The following is a 14,828-nucleotide window of genomic DNA, read 5'->3' on the forward strand; positions in this document are numbered from 1 at the left end:
AACAGGCTGCAAATTCGCACCCTTCCCGCATCGCATAAGTGTGAACCGAGCCTTAAAGCATCCCTCCTTCTCTTCCCTGCATGTTTTTTTCCCCCACAGCTTATTGGTGTGCAAATACATATATAAACCAATGTGATATTGTAACGCTCCTGTGTTTTTGTAGTAGGCTGGATATGCAGCTGCAAAATCTCCACTCAGTAGTCATGTAGAGATGTGTTGAATAACCAGATCCAACTCTCCAGACTCATCACTGTGGGCCTGTCAGCTTCAACATACAGAAATATACACACTCAATAAGATGTTCCTGGAGTGGTGGAATGTATATGACAGTATGAAGGTGTTGTGCTGAAGGGACAGGTGTGAACAGTGATAGAGATGGTAAGTACTTGATAGGTTTGTTCAGGAGAGTACTAGATGGTATTAGGTAGAGTGCAGATAGGTTAGTAATCGAGTATGGTGACAGGTGGTAAGGACAGCAGATGACAATTACAGGATAGACTAACCCAGTGCAAGGATAGATGGTAGTAGACTTAAGAACAAGCAATCTATGTAACAGTGCAGATGATAGATGGTAGTAGACTCAAGAGCTAGCAATCTATGTAACAGTGCAGATAGTAGATGGTAGTAGGCTCAAGAGCTAGCAATCTAGGCAACAGTGCAGATGATAGATAGTGTAAGTAGGTTATGGAGGATTCCCCTGTGGGGTACTTATCACTAGTTAATGTTAGTAGTAGAGGGGTCCAGAAGAGAGGGGAAGATCCGGTAGCGAGATACAGGGATCAGTAGCGAGGTTCCGGTCTGCTCCAGGTAGAAGCAACCAGCTGGAGGTTCCGACAGCAAGACAGGCTTGAAAGCATGTGGATACACAAGGCAGGTTGAACGAACGATGTGAGTGAGAACGCCGGCGGTTGAAATAGCCGCTCTGCGGCGCTCAGCGATGACATCATCTGTCTTAAAGGTGTATGCGTACCACCTAGTAAGAAAGGTGGGACGCATATTTGGAAGGAAATAGATTATTAAGGGTACCAGAGGTACCAGAATCTTACAGATCTTACAGTACCCCCCCCCTTAAGGCCGGCTCCGGAAGGCCTATAGCGCTGGTTTCTCTGGGTATTTCGAGTGAAACCTTCGTATAAGCCTAGGTGCATGAACATCAGAGGTATCCAACCAGGTGTCGTCTTGGGGTCCATAGTTCTTCCATCTTATGAGATACTGGAGTCTTCCTCTATGGATGCGAGAATCCAAAATCTCTTTGATCTCATATTCTTCTCCGCCTTCAACTTGTATTGGAGGTGGAGGCAAGATGGTAGGCCTTATTCCTTGGTTAGGAACATGGGGCTTCAGTAGCGACACATGGAAGATGGGATGGATCTTAAAATCTGCTGGTAAGGTGAGCTGTACTGCAGCTTTTCCAATAAGTTTCTTAATTGGGAAGGGTCCCAAAAATAGAGGTCCAAGTTTTTTGCTAGGGATTTTTAATCTTAAGTTTCTTGTTGATAGCCAAACAAGGTCCCCAATAGCATACTGAGGAGAAGGTCTTCTACGAAGGTCGTAGTACCTTTTTTGTTGACTATGAGCATGTGATATAGTGGTATTGAGTAAACCCAGAGAGTCTTTTATTTGGGTAAGGTAATCCGAGGCTACTGGGTTACTTGATGGCAGGATGCGTGGTGGAAGAAGAGTGGGATGAAACCCATAATTCAAGTAGAACGGACTTTGCTTAGTAGTACTGTGGGTTGCATTGTTGTAAGCAAATTCCGCCAGAGGGAGGAGATCCACCCAATCATCCTGTAGGTATGATGTATAGCAACGTAGATATTGGTCAATGCACTGGTTGACTCTTTCAGTCTGTCCGTTGGTCTGAGGATGGTAGGGAGAAGTGAGCTTTCTCTTAATCCGTAATATTTGACAAAGTGCTTGCCAAAATTTTGAGATGAACTGTGAACCACGGTCGGACAAAAGAGTCTTTGGAATTCCATGCAACTTGAACACATGTTTCATCAGTAGTTCCGCTGTTTGTTTAGACGAAGGTAGTCTACGGATAGCAATGAAATGTGCCATCTTTGTCAAGTGGTCCACTGACACTAGAATGGTATTAAATCCCTTAGAAGGTGGTAGTTCTACTATAAAGTCTAAGGACATAACTTCCCATGGAACCTGGGGTATTGGTAGACTGCAGAGTAGACCAGATGGTTTTGTAGTGTCAATCTTGGACCTTGCACAGATGTCACATGAAGAAGCAAATTTTTGTACAGACGTCTTCATATCAGGCCACCAAAACTGCCTGGTAAGCAAATTAAGGGTTTTCGTCATACCCATATGTCCTGCCATGGGCACATCATGTGACAACTCCAAGATCTTGGTGCGCATAGTAGGGGGTATGTAAAGTTTGTTGTTGTAATAGAGGAAGCCTTCTGCATCAGTACTTAGTTGTGGTGGAGGTGAATCCAATCCTATACTGTGCAAAATCTCTTCCTTCAAGGAACGGACAACACCAATAATACGTTCATAGGGTATTATGGGAATGGAAGGGATTTCGGCACAGTTATCTTCGATTAATCGTGATAGCGCATCCGCTTTTTTATTTTTGTCTGCAGGCGTGTAGGTCACTAGGAAGTTGAATCTTAGGAAGAATAATGACCATCGTACCTGTCGGTGGGAGAGAGTTTTGTTAGTCTGGAGGTATTGAAGGTTTTTATGATCTGTATATATGAGTATTGGTAACTGGGTACCTTCGAGTAGATGTCGCCAATTCTCCAGTGCCAGTTTTATGGCAAGTAACTCCTTTTCACCTACTGGGTAGTTCACCTCTGGGCTGCTTAGTGATTTTGAAAAGAAAGCAACTGGGTGGAGTGGTGAAGTATTTGTTGGTCGTTGGGAGAGAACTGCTCCTACTGCCATATTTGACGCATCTACCTCCAGAATATATTGGAGGGATGGGTCTGGATGGCGTAGTATGGGAGCAGAGGTAAAGCTTGATTTTAACAAGCAGAAAGCTTGATTCGCTTCTTCTGACCATTTGAATGGTTTCTTTATACTTGTCAGTTGTGTGAGAGGTCTCACAATAGCGGAAAAGTTCTTGATGAACTTCCTATAGAAGTTGGAGAATCCAAGGAATCGCTGTAATGCCTTACGAGTTGTTGGTATAGGCCAGTCCAGAATACAGGATATCTTGCTCATATCCATCTTAATTCCAGTTTTGGATATGATGTATCCTAGAAATAATATTTCTTCCTTATGAAATAAGCATTTTTTTAATTTCACGTATAGATTGTGTGAGAGTAATCTGGATAACACAAGTCTTACATGTTTTATATGTTCAGGCATAGATCGCGAATAGATAAGTATATCGTCCAGGTATACTACGACACAGACATCAAGGAAGTCTCTAAAGATGTCGTTTATGAACCTTTGGAAGGCTGCAGGAGCATTACACAACCCGAATGGCATCACAAGATATTCGAATAATCCGTATCTGGTTCTGAATGCTGTTTTCCACTCATCTCCGTCACGGATTCAGATTAGGTTGTATGCCCCTTTCAGGTCTAATTTAGAGAAGTAAGTAGCCCCACGCACTTGTTCAATGAGTTCAGGGATGAGCGGCAAAGGATAGCGATCCTTTATCGTAATCGTGTTTAATTGCCTATAATCGATAATAGGCCTAAGACTGGAATCCTTATTGCGGACAAGGGGACAGACGCATATCAAATGATCCGGGGATGCGCAGTACATGCAGAGATTTCTGGATCTCCTTCTGGATCGTTCAGAAGTTGATAAAGGTGGGCGTATAGTTCCTACCTCCATGGGAGTAGGGTCAACGGCCGCAATCTGAGAAGGACTAGTTAATGGCATTTCCATTTTTTCAGCCCTTCTTTCTCGTAGTCGTCTGTCGATGTTGATACTAAGTTGTATCAAGACATCCAAGGTGCCAGGTAAATCCGCTCGGGCGAGCTCGTCTTTAACAGCTTCTGATAACCCAAGTCTGAATTGAGTTCGCAGAGATGTATCATTCCACCCTGAATCAAGGGTCCATCTTTTGAACTCTGCTACAAAGTCTTCTACAGGTCTCCTTCCTTGTTTTAAAGCCCTTAATTGAATATCAGCAGTACTCTGCCTATTGGGGTCTTCATATAAACTAGCGAGTTCTGCTAGAAATAAGGAATAGGAGTTGAGAATCTGATCATTTTTCTCAAAGAGAGAGTCTGCCCAGGCCCGGGGATCACCCGTTAAGTATGAAATAATGGTACAGACTTTAATCTGATCAGTAGAGTATGTACGAGGTTTTAACAAAAAAAGCAATTGACATGCGTTTTTGAATTCACAAACGTTTTTCCGATCACCTGTAAACACTAGGGGAGGGTTTATTTTAGGTTCAGGGGGCTGAACAGTAGTAAGCCGTGAGAGACGGGTTACCTGCTGCGTCAGAGTCTGATTCTCTTCTTTTATTTCAGTAAGAGCAAGTATTAACGCATTTACTTGTTGTGTTAATTGTGTCACTTGAGTGGGTAATTCTGCTGAATCCATTTTTTTTTCTGGTTCGTTCAATCTGTAACGCTCCTGCGTTTTTGTAGTAGGCTGGATATGCAGCTGCAAAATCTCCACTCAGTAGTCATGTAGAGATGTTTTGAATAACCAGATCCAACTCTCCAGACTCATCACTGTGGGCCTGTCAGCTTCAACATACAGAAATATACACACTCAATAAGATGTTCCTGGAGTGGTGGAATGTATATGACAGTATGAAGGTGTTGTGCTGAAGGGACAGGTGTGAACAGTGATAGAGATGGTAAGTACTTGATAGGTTTGTTCAGGAGAGTACTAGATGGTATTAGGTAGAGTGCAGATAGGTTAGTAATCGAGTATGGTGACAGGTGGTAAGGACAGCAGATGACAATTACAGGATAGACTAACCCAGTGCAAGGATAGATGGTAGTAGACTTAAGAACAAGCAATCTATGAGAGTGAGAACGCCGGTGGTTGAAATAGCCGCTCTGCGGCGATCAGCGATGACATCATCTGTCTTAAAGGTGTATGCGTACCACCTAGTAAGAAAGGTGGGACGCATATTTGGAAGGAAATAGATTATTAAGGGTACCAGAGGTACCAGAATCTTACAGATATACAACAATATATTCAAATAATGAAAAAAAGGAAGATTGTATGAAATCAAAGTCAATAAAAAGTCCATATATATAATGCCATAATACCATATATATGTGACAAAACAAGATGAATATATTTTCAAAGGTGCAGGAATCAAACAGGTGCTATTCCAAATAATAGGTGCAGACTCCCACCACCTTGTGGATTTCCCCCGTACCCGGCGGATGAAGGCAAGGGCAAAATAATATCCAAATAGACTCTTCCAGTGAAACAAAACTGCAAAACCTGTGCTCTCAACTTCCAGTGAAAAAAGCAAAATCAGCCTTTTACCAGAAAAAAGGTCTATGTACGCTTGTGACTCTCCTTGGTTGGGGGAGGTTCTTTTTCCCCTTAACAGCAGATATGTAGACCATTTTATTTATACATACAGTAGCATTTATTTTCGTATGAGCTGATTTACACATGACATTATACACATTTTTTTTAACTTCATGCAACCTGCCATCTACTGTTCTGGCAGTGGTAATTTTTATAATTGTAACGAGTAACTATGCAGCACAAAAAAAAAAAATATTGGAGTAGAATTATTGAAATCATCGAAAAAATGTAGTGAAGTAAAAGTGGAAGTAGGAGAAAAAAATGATACTCCAGGAAAGTACAGATACCGCCTTTCGGTACTTAAGTACAGTAGTGAAGTAGTTCTACTTAGTTACTATACATTTCTGCTTTGCGGTGATTGAGAGGCTGGACACTTAGCCTAAAATAAATGAGTGAATATATGTACACATTGGAGGCTATATACAAATACTAAGGGGACAATATCCAGTGTTTTTTGTGTCGCCAATCTGCCATCTCCCGACTCATTGAAAAGGAAATACCAGTCTGTCATGGTCTCTCTGGCCCTGAGGAAGCCTTGAGCGAAACGCGTCGGCTTGCTGGGGACCTACATTGACCACATTCCATCTGAGACCTACTCTTTCCATCCTATAAAGGCTCTTGGTTTTTTCTCCCTTCTGGGATGTATTTCTATTTAATGACTCATTATAATTGATTTTATCAGCAATGTTCTATGTCATTTTGTTTGTGTTAACATGTGCGTACACGCCCATGTTTTTTATGATGAAATTTAATAAAATGTAAATTATTTTTAGAAGTTGGTTTTGGTGTGATCTTTCTACTCCCACTGGCCCGTAAAGCCCCACTTTCCCCTATCTTCTGTGTCCTCATATCTATTAGGGGTAAGGGCCTACATGCACGGTACCCTTTGTCTTGAAGAAGGAAACAATATAATAGGATGTGTAGGAATGTTACTAAGAAAGTAAAACAGCTTCATTGAAGTCTGGGGGAAGCATCTTGGAAATCCAAGGTTTCCAAAGAATGTCTAATTTATTCAAAGTGCCATTATCCAAGGCCGACATCTTGGCATGTATCATCGAAATGTTCACTCGTTGTTTAGTTTCACAAAGGTTTAAGGAAGAGGATTTCCATGTTTTGGCAATATAGTTTGTTTAGCGGCTGTTAAGAGTTGCATAAGGAGTATAAACTGAGTGCATGTAAGAATGTCTGGTTTTGCATTTAAAAGTGCAATCTTTGGATCTGGCAGTAGTGGCATATCAAACCGCTTAGAGGCCAGTCTAAAGACTTCTCCCCAAAAAGAGGAAACAATCGGGCATAGCCACCAGGTGTGAAAGTGGGTACCAACCTCCAAACAACCGTGGAAACAGAGTGCTGAGAGTTGAGGTGCGAATTTAGCCATTCTGGAGGACACCAAATACCAATGCATGAATACTTTATAAGAAGCCTTTAACGCAATAATGTTGGTGTAAGAGGATTTTGTATTAGACCATATATCCAACCATTCTGTGTTATTCAAAGGGCGACCCAGATCAGAGTCCCATTTTACTACATGATCAGGGGGTACTTCTTCAGGTTTAACAAGAAGTTGCAAGTATAGTTGCGAAATAAGGCCCTTAACGTGGAGTTCTTTATAGCAAACATGTTCAAATGGCGAAAGCTGATTCAAAGGGCCAGTTCCAGATGGAAGTGGGGAAAAAAAGTTTTTAATTTGTAAAAATTGAAAAAGTTCAGAGGAAGGGAGAGAAGTGGAAGCACTTAAATCCGGAAAAGATATGAAATCGGATGTAGAAACCAAGTCTAGTCTGTCCCACTGTGACCCAGTTGTGGAAAGATGACGGGGATACCCAGGCTGGGTAAAAGGAAGGATTTCCAAGAAAGGAGAGCAAAGGGTTATGTTTTGATTGGAGGCTGTATGGTGTTTTTTTTTTCCTATCCCAGATTGAAAGTGTGTGTTTGATAATAGGGTTGTTAATCGGTGTACAAGATTTGGGTTTTAGGCATATAAGATTGGAGATCAAGAGAGGATCAATTTCAGTAGATTCAATAGCAACCCACAATGGTATTTCCTGTGTTGCTTGGTATTTGGTGACTGGTGCAATCTGAGCAGCTATATAGTAGGTATTAAGGTTAGGGAACCCTACACCACCTCAAATTTTACATAGTTACATAGTTAGTGAGGTTGAAAAAAGACATAAGTCTATCCAGTTCAACCTATGATGTGTGTGTGTGTTTGCTTTTAACCGTACATTGTATACCCCTGTATGTTGTGGTCTTTAAGGTGTCCATCCAATAGTTTTTTGAAACTATCAATGCTCCCCGCTGATACGACTGCTTGTGGAAGAGAATTCCACATCCTTACCGCTCTTACAGTGAAGAACCCCTTACGCACTTTAAGGTTAAACCGCCTTTCCTCAAGTTTTAGTGAGTGGCCACGTGTCTTATTGTATCTCCTTTCTCTGAATAGTTTGTTCCTTATGCTAGGGTCGCCAGTACAGTATTTGTACATTGATATCATATCCCCCCTCAATCGTCTCTTCTCCAGAGAGAATAGGTTCAGTGCTTGTAGTCTTTCCTCATAGCTGATGTCCTCCATTCCCCTAATTATTTTTGTTGCCCTTCTCTGGACTTTCTCCAATTTTCGGAAAGGAATAAAGTCTTACTAGCAATCCTAGGTCTAGTATCACCCCAAGTGAAATTCAAAGTTTTCCGTTGTAAAATACGTAGAAAATGAGCTGGTATTGGTATTGGAAGGACTCTGAATAGATACAGAAATTTAGGAAGTATAAACATTTCAATAACTGCAATCCTTCCAAACCAGGAGAGGGGAAGAGATGTCCAATATTTAAAGAGATCATTAATCTTTTTCAGCAAGGGGGGTAGTTGGCCGAGAACAAACTAGATATGTCAGCAGTAAGTTTGATACCAAGATAAGGAAGTTCACATGTATACAGTGTCTTTTTTTACAGCACAATAGTGCATTACCTTTGGGTTGATTACAAGGAATGTAACAACATTATGTTCCTTGAGGTATGGATCTCTTAAATGCCCTTCACCATCCTCAACTTGGTATGCTTCATTCAGATGTTCCAGTGTTTCAGATGTGATATGAACACGGCTGTTTAAAGAACCAATGATAAAAATAAATTGATATATTATTTGCATTTGCAATATTCAAAAATATGCTACAAGACAGTTTAAAAGGATTATATAGCATATACATATTTTAGTCAGTACACATTTTGGATTATTAATAAGGCTTACTACAAAATATATAATATATAAAATGTAATGTGATTTTTACTTTGTTATATGATTGCTTATTTATATTTTAAAAAATGTACTTATTAGTAGTAGTTAATGTCTTTGCCAACATGTGTTGAACAGCTGGGCTCACAGGATGTGGCTTGAATCACACTGGCCATAATTCACCTGAAATAGGATCATGGCAAAGTGAAGTTTCTATGGAGGACAGTGCTGAAGAAAGAAAAGTATTGCACAAGACCTGCACTGATAGGTAGGATTACTAATAAGTATTGACCTCTGTACATATATCAAACTGTAGATCGAAATAGGATTTTTTAAAATAAAATAACCTGCTCTTAAAAGACAACCAACAATAAAGCTGAGGACTTTAAAATTGCAAAAATAATAAAAAACAAAAAGGTACAGTACATACAGCAGAAATGTCTTTCAGCAATCAGGAAATACTTTAAAGGGCAATGGCTCCATTCACAAAGCGGTTTTGAGTACCTTAGAAAATACGGTAAAATTCAGCGTTTTTCAAAACGTTTTTTGACATGCTCATAAAAATGCTCCTAAAATGCCACATGTGGTATTTGGCCGTATTTTTCAATATTTTCACCATAAAACAGTGTGGTAATTTATGGCAGGTGAGCGGTAATTTACCGCAGGTAGATATGTGCAGAACAAAAAAAATTGTTTCATTTAGTTTTGATTCGTTTTTTGCATAAATTCATTTAGTTAAATTTGTTTAATCTGTTTTCGAAAATTGTTTTGTTTTTTAATATTCTAATCTATTCGAATTTTCCAAATTCGAATAGTTTTCAAATTAATTTAGAATAGTTTCCAAATTCGAACAGTTTTCAAATTCGAACAGTTTTCAAATTCAAATAAGTTTTCAAATTCGAAAAGTTTTCAAATTAGTTGAATTTTTGTTTTATTTTCCAATTTCAAAAGACAATAAAGCAGAAAAGAGGATAAAGGAATAGAAAAAATAGATTAGAATAGAAAATAATAAAACAGAAAATAAAAGAGTAGAATATAATAGAGTAAAACAGAAGAAAATGGAATAGAAATTAAAATAATAGAATAGAATAAAATAGAAAGAATATAACCAACTAATGAAATTCGAATAGAAAAGAATAGAATACAAAAGAAAATAATTAAAAAAAACAATAGAATAGAAAGAATATTTCCTTTTCCCAAATTTCAAATAGAATCAATTTGAATTTGAATAGGATGGAAAAGAATGGATTAGAATAGAAAGAACCACCCCTCAACCCAAAACTACTCCCTCAGTTCCCCAATAATCCCCCCTACAGTGTCAGCACTAACGTGCACTGTGCGCTACAATCAAGTATCCCCCCCTTTGCGCACTATCCTATTTGGGGGTTTGGGAAAAAATAGCCGTTAGATGGCGCCCCCCCTCCTCCTTTTTTTTTTTTTTTCTTTTCTTTTCTTTACACTTGTGTGTCTACCATGGAGGAGATTAGGGTACTATCACTGAACACTAAAGGACTCAACCAACCAGAAAAAAGACGTATGCTTTGGGAGGATCTGAGACATATGAAAGTGAATATAGCTCTGATTCAAGAGACTCGTTTTAGATCTAATAAATTCCCAATTCTACAATCCAGACATTTTCCTCATGTGTACCACTCTACTAATGAGGAATCCAAGTCTAGGGGAGCATCTATTCTTATCACAAACAGATTACCCTGGATATACCGAGACTCTATTGTGGACCCTAGAGGTCGTTTTATCTTTGTAAAGGGTCTGGTAGGGGAAGCCTTGATCACAGTGGTATCCCTATATGCACCAAATTATCAGCAAGATTTATATTTATCTCAGATTTTGGATAAACTGGCAGATTTTGTTGAGGGACAGTTGATAATGGGTGGAGATCTAAACATCTCGTTGGTACCCTCGATGGACGTCTCTTCGGGATTATCCACGACGGCACCTAGAGTGCATAAGGAAGTGTCCCGCGCCCTTAATCGGGCGCAATTGATGGATGTGTGGCGGCTCTTTCATCCGTCAGAACGGGATTACACTATTTTTTCTCCACCACACCAGGTCTATACTAGACTGGATTATTTCCTGATTCCACATGCACAACTACACTCAGTAATTGATACCTCTATAGGCAATATCACGTGGTCAGACCATGCCCCCGTGTTCCTTAGATATTCGCTAGGGAGGATGTCATCAAACCCCTCAAAGATATGGAAATTGAATGAAAGTATACTAGAAAGTCCAGGGGTGTTAGCGGAAGTAACAGAGGCCCTTAGGGAATACTTCAGGATCAATGATACGGACGATTGTAATACTGGCCTATTATGGGAAGCTCACAAACCCGTCATACGCGGTATACTGATCAAACATGGGGCACGCATTAAAAGGGAGAGAGAGAGTACCCTCCAGTCGTTACTGGCTAGGCTACAAAAAGCGGAAGCATGCCATAAACATGCTCAAACACCAAATAATATACAGGAGCTGGTTACTATCTGCCGACAGATTACGGACATACTTCAAGACAGAGCAAAAAAGGGTATCCAAAGAGGAAGGAAAATAGTATACGAGGTAGGAGACAAATGTGGGAAGGCATTAGCAAATGCAGTACGTGACCTTAGGACTTCATCATATATTACGCAGGTGAAGAATAAGCAGGGTAAGAAACTTGTGATGCCAATTCAGATGACGCAGGTTTTTCGTGAGTTCTTTAAAGACCTCTATAATCTCCCAGTTGCTACCCCGGATCTAGCCCAGGTGAAGGAATATGTTGCGAACTCAGGGATGCCTCGGCTATCCTTAGAGGTGACGGAAAAACTCGAGACACCCATAACACAATCAGAAATACTGAGTGAACCCGTCCGGGTAAGGCGCCTGGACCGGACGGGTTCACTCAGTTTTATTATACCTCTTTTTTTTCAGAACTAGGCCCCTATTTGGAAAAACTTTTTAACACCGCCAGAGAAGGACCAGCCCTTCTTAAAGAAACTCTGAAAGCACATATTACTTTAATCCATAAGGAGGATAAGGACCCAGCAGATTGTAGTAGCTATAGACCGATCTACCTCTTAAATTTTGATTTAAAAATTTTCACAAAGTTACTGGCAGCACGATTGTCCCAACATGTACAACTGCTGATACATTTAGACCAAGTCGGGTTTATTCCTAATAGAGAGGCTAGGGACAACACAATCAAGACACTTAACCTAATTCATATTGCCTCCAATGCCCGCAAACCGGGAATTTTCTTAAGCACAGATGCCGAGAAGGCATTCGATCGGGTCGATTGGGATTTTATGATCGCAGTACTGAGGCATGTGGGCCTGGGAAACAATATGCGGAATTGGATTTCGGCATCCCATCTGCACAGGTTAAGGTAAATAGCTTTCTCTCAGATCCTTTCCCCATTAGCAATGGGACACGCCAAGGTTGCCCCTTGTCACCCCTTTTATTTGCATTGGTTTTAGAACCCTTTCTATGTAAAATACGAAGTCACCCGGATATCTGACATATATGGGAAATTTTCAAATTTCTAAATTAATTTTACCAAGTCTGCGGTGATGGAAGTACATTTAACTATACCTATGCGAGAGTCGATCCAAAATAACTTTAAATGTAAATGGCCGGAGCAAGCTATTCGCTATCTAGGAACTAATATACCAACTAAATTAAGTCAACTATTTACTTTGAATTATCCTCCACTTATGGCTATGACACGGATACTGTTAGAGAAATGGCAGAAGGGACTACACTCGTGGTTTGGGAGGTGTAATCTTATCAAAATGTGTATCCTCCCAAAATTTCTATATTTATTTCAAACTCTACCATCTCAGATCCCATTGAAGTTTTTTAATCAGGTAAATACCCTATTCTTAAAGTTCATCTGGCCACATGGGAAACCACGGATATCAAAAAATTGGCTGAGCCTTCCGAAGAGAATGGGAGGGATTGCTTTACCTGACATTAGGAAGTACTATCAAGCCGTCCATCTAGGTAGAGTGGTAGACTGGGGCTGCCACTTTAAAGACAAAATATCAGTTCAGATAGAGCAAGCACAGACCCCCGTGGCATTGAGTAGGACCCCCTGGATGTGGAGGGAATGCCCTTTGGCGTTGAAATCACATCCTCTGATAGGCGCAACACTGAGATTGTGCGAGGCAATTCAACTTAAACAGAGGTTATTCTCAAGAGACTCCCCACTTTACCCAATCTTAGGTAACCCTAAATTTGAGCCAGGATTATCTTCTAGTAGCTTTATAGGGCTGCGTAGAGCCGGCTTTTTTCAGGTAACACACTTCCTGGTAGAGGATAGATGGCCTACACTATTAGAACTGACAGAAGCACAGGGCCCTTACACTCTAGCGGTATGGCAGGCTTTACAATTGCGCCATTTTTTAGGTTCGCTCTCACCACCAAGTACTTATATCAGACCTCTTACGGAGTTTGAGGATTACTGTTTTAGTCAAGGCCAGAAGAAGGGTACTTTGTCATATATGTATGGCCTACTGGTTACTCCTCAGACTCAACCGGTCTTACCCTGGATTCGTATGTGGGAGATTGAGATGAGTAGAACATTCTCACCAGCCCAAATTAAGAAGATGCTCGTACTAACATTAAGGTCCTCCCGATGCACTAAATTGCAGGAAACAAGCTATAAGATTATGTCAAGGTGGTACTATACACCAGCTAAACTGCATAAATGCTTCCCGGAAGCGTCAGAGGCATGCTGGCATTGTAACAGTGCAGAGGGAACTATGTTCCATATTTTATGGGCTTGCCCCCGATTAACACATTTCTGGTCGGAAGTCCATAGGATTATTCAGAAATTTACTGTACACACGATTCCAAATGATCCTGCTTTCTTTTTATTGAATATGTCGGATCTTCCGATGTCAGCTTTTCAAAAAGGCATTATTGGCCATCTTCTTAGCGCAGCGAAGGCTTGCATACCCTCAAAATGGAAGCAAAACTCACCCCCTACGGTTTCGAGTTGGATACTTAAAGTGGAAGCAATCAGGAGGATGGAGGAGTTAGTATGGGCATCTAAACACAAACATGAGAAATTCACTTTACTATGGGGAGGCTGGGATGGATTTGTGACATCTGAGGAAGGAGCCTTACTAATGTGTGGTCGGTAGAGTATGTTGTTCGGTTGGTAGACTGGTCTCCTCCATGGTGATAATAGTGTTGGATTTTGGAGGTATGAGGGGGTTTTCCCTTACCCGTGGGGCTGTTTCTTTTTTTTTTTTTCTTCTTGTTTCACATGTTAGGGGGGGAGGGGGGTTTAAAGCAGATATGGTTTAACATGTTTTTTTCTATTTGAATACATTTAAGAATATGAAAATGTTGATAACTATATTTGTGTTGACGGAATGTGCTTTTGTTTTTCTTTTTCTGGTGATATTTTGTAACACATCGATTGTAACGTTCAGCAACGATAAAATAAAAAAGATTTAAATACAAAAAAAAAAAAAAAAAAAAAGATTAGAATAGAAAATAACAGAATATTACAGAAAAAACCCAGAAAAGAATGGAATAGAATAGAAATTATATTTAAATTTGAATTGATTCTATTTGGATTTTGGAAAATGGTTATATTCTTTCTATTCTATTTTATTAAATTGTTTTTTTAATTCTGTTCTTTTTTATGCTATTCTTTTCTTTTCTAGTCTATTATTTTCTATTCTATTCAAATTCAAATTTATTCTATTTAAAATTCAAATTTCAGAAGATGATCTTATTCATTCTATTCTGTTCTATTCTATTTTTTTCTATACTATTCCGTTATTTTCTATTCTATTCTAATATATTATTTTCTATTCTATTTAAATTCCAATTGATTCTATTTGAATTCTGGGACATGGTTATATTTCTTCTTTTCTATTCTATTGTTTTTTTAATTATATTATAGTATATTCTAATTTCAGAAGATGGTTATATTCTTGATATTTTATTCATTTTTTTAATTCTATTATATTCTTTTTTATTCTAATATTTTCTGATCTATTCTATTCAAATTCAAATTTATTCTATTCAAAATTCGAATTTCGGAAGATGATTATATTCGTTCTATTCTATTCTAGTCTCTTGTTTCTTTTTTTCTATACTATTCTGTT

General features: G+C 39.4%; 1 protein-coding gene across 1 annotated transcript in view; it reads right to left on the bottom strand.

The window, feature by feature from the left end:
- ADCY2 (adenylate cyclase 2) overlaps window positions 1-14,828 on the bottom strand; it is a gene marked incomplete at both ends in the record, with an annotated part of 1,451,075 nt that overhangs the window by 831,902 nt on the left and 604,345 nt on the right. Inside the window, one exon of the mRNA XM_082258935.1 lies at window positions 8,443-8,575. Coding sequence (XP_082115061.1) covers window positions 8,443-8,575 — 133 coding nt within the window. The remainder of the gene's footprint in view (window positions 1-8,442; window positions 8,576-14,828) is intronic.

Source organism: Pelophylax lessonae, assembly GCF_965119305.1.
Source record: "Pelophylax lessonae genome assembly, chromosome: 5".
Classification (NCBI taxonomy): Eukaryota; Metazoa; Chordata; class Amphibia; order Anura; family Ranidae; genus Pelophylax; species Pelophylax lessonae.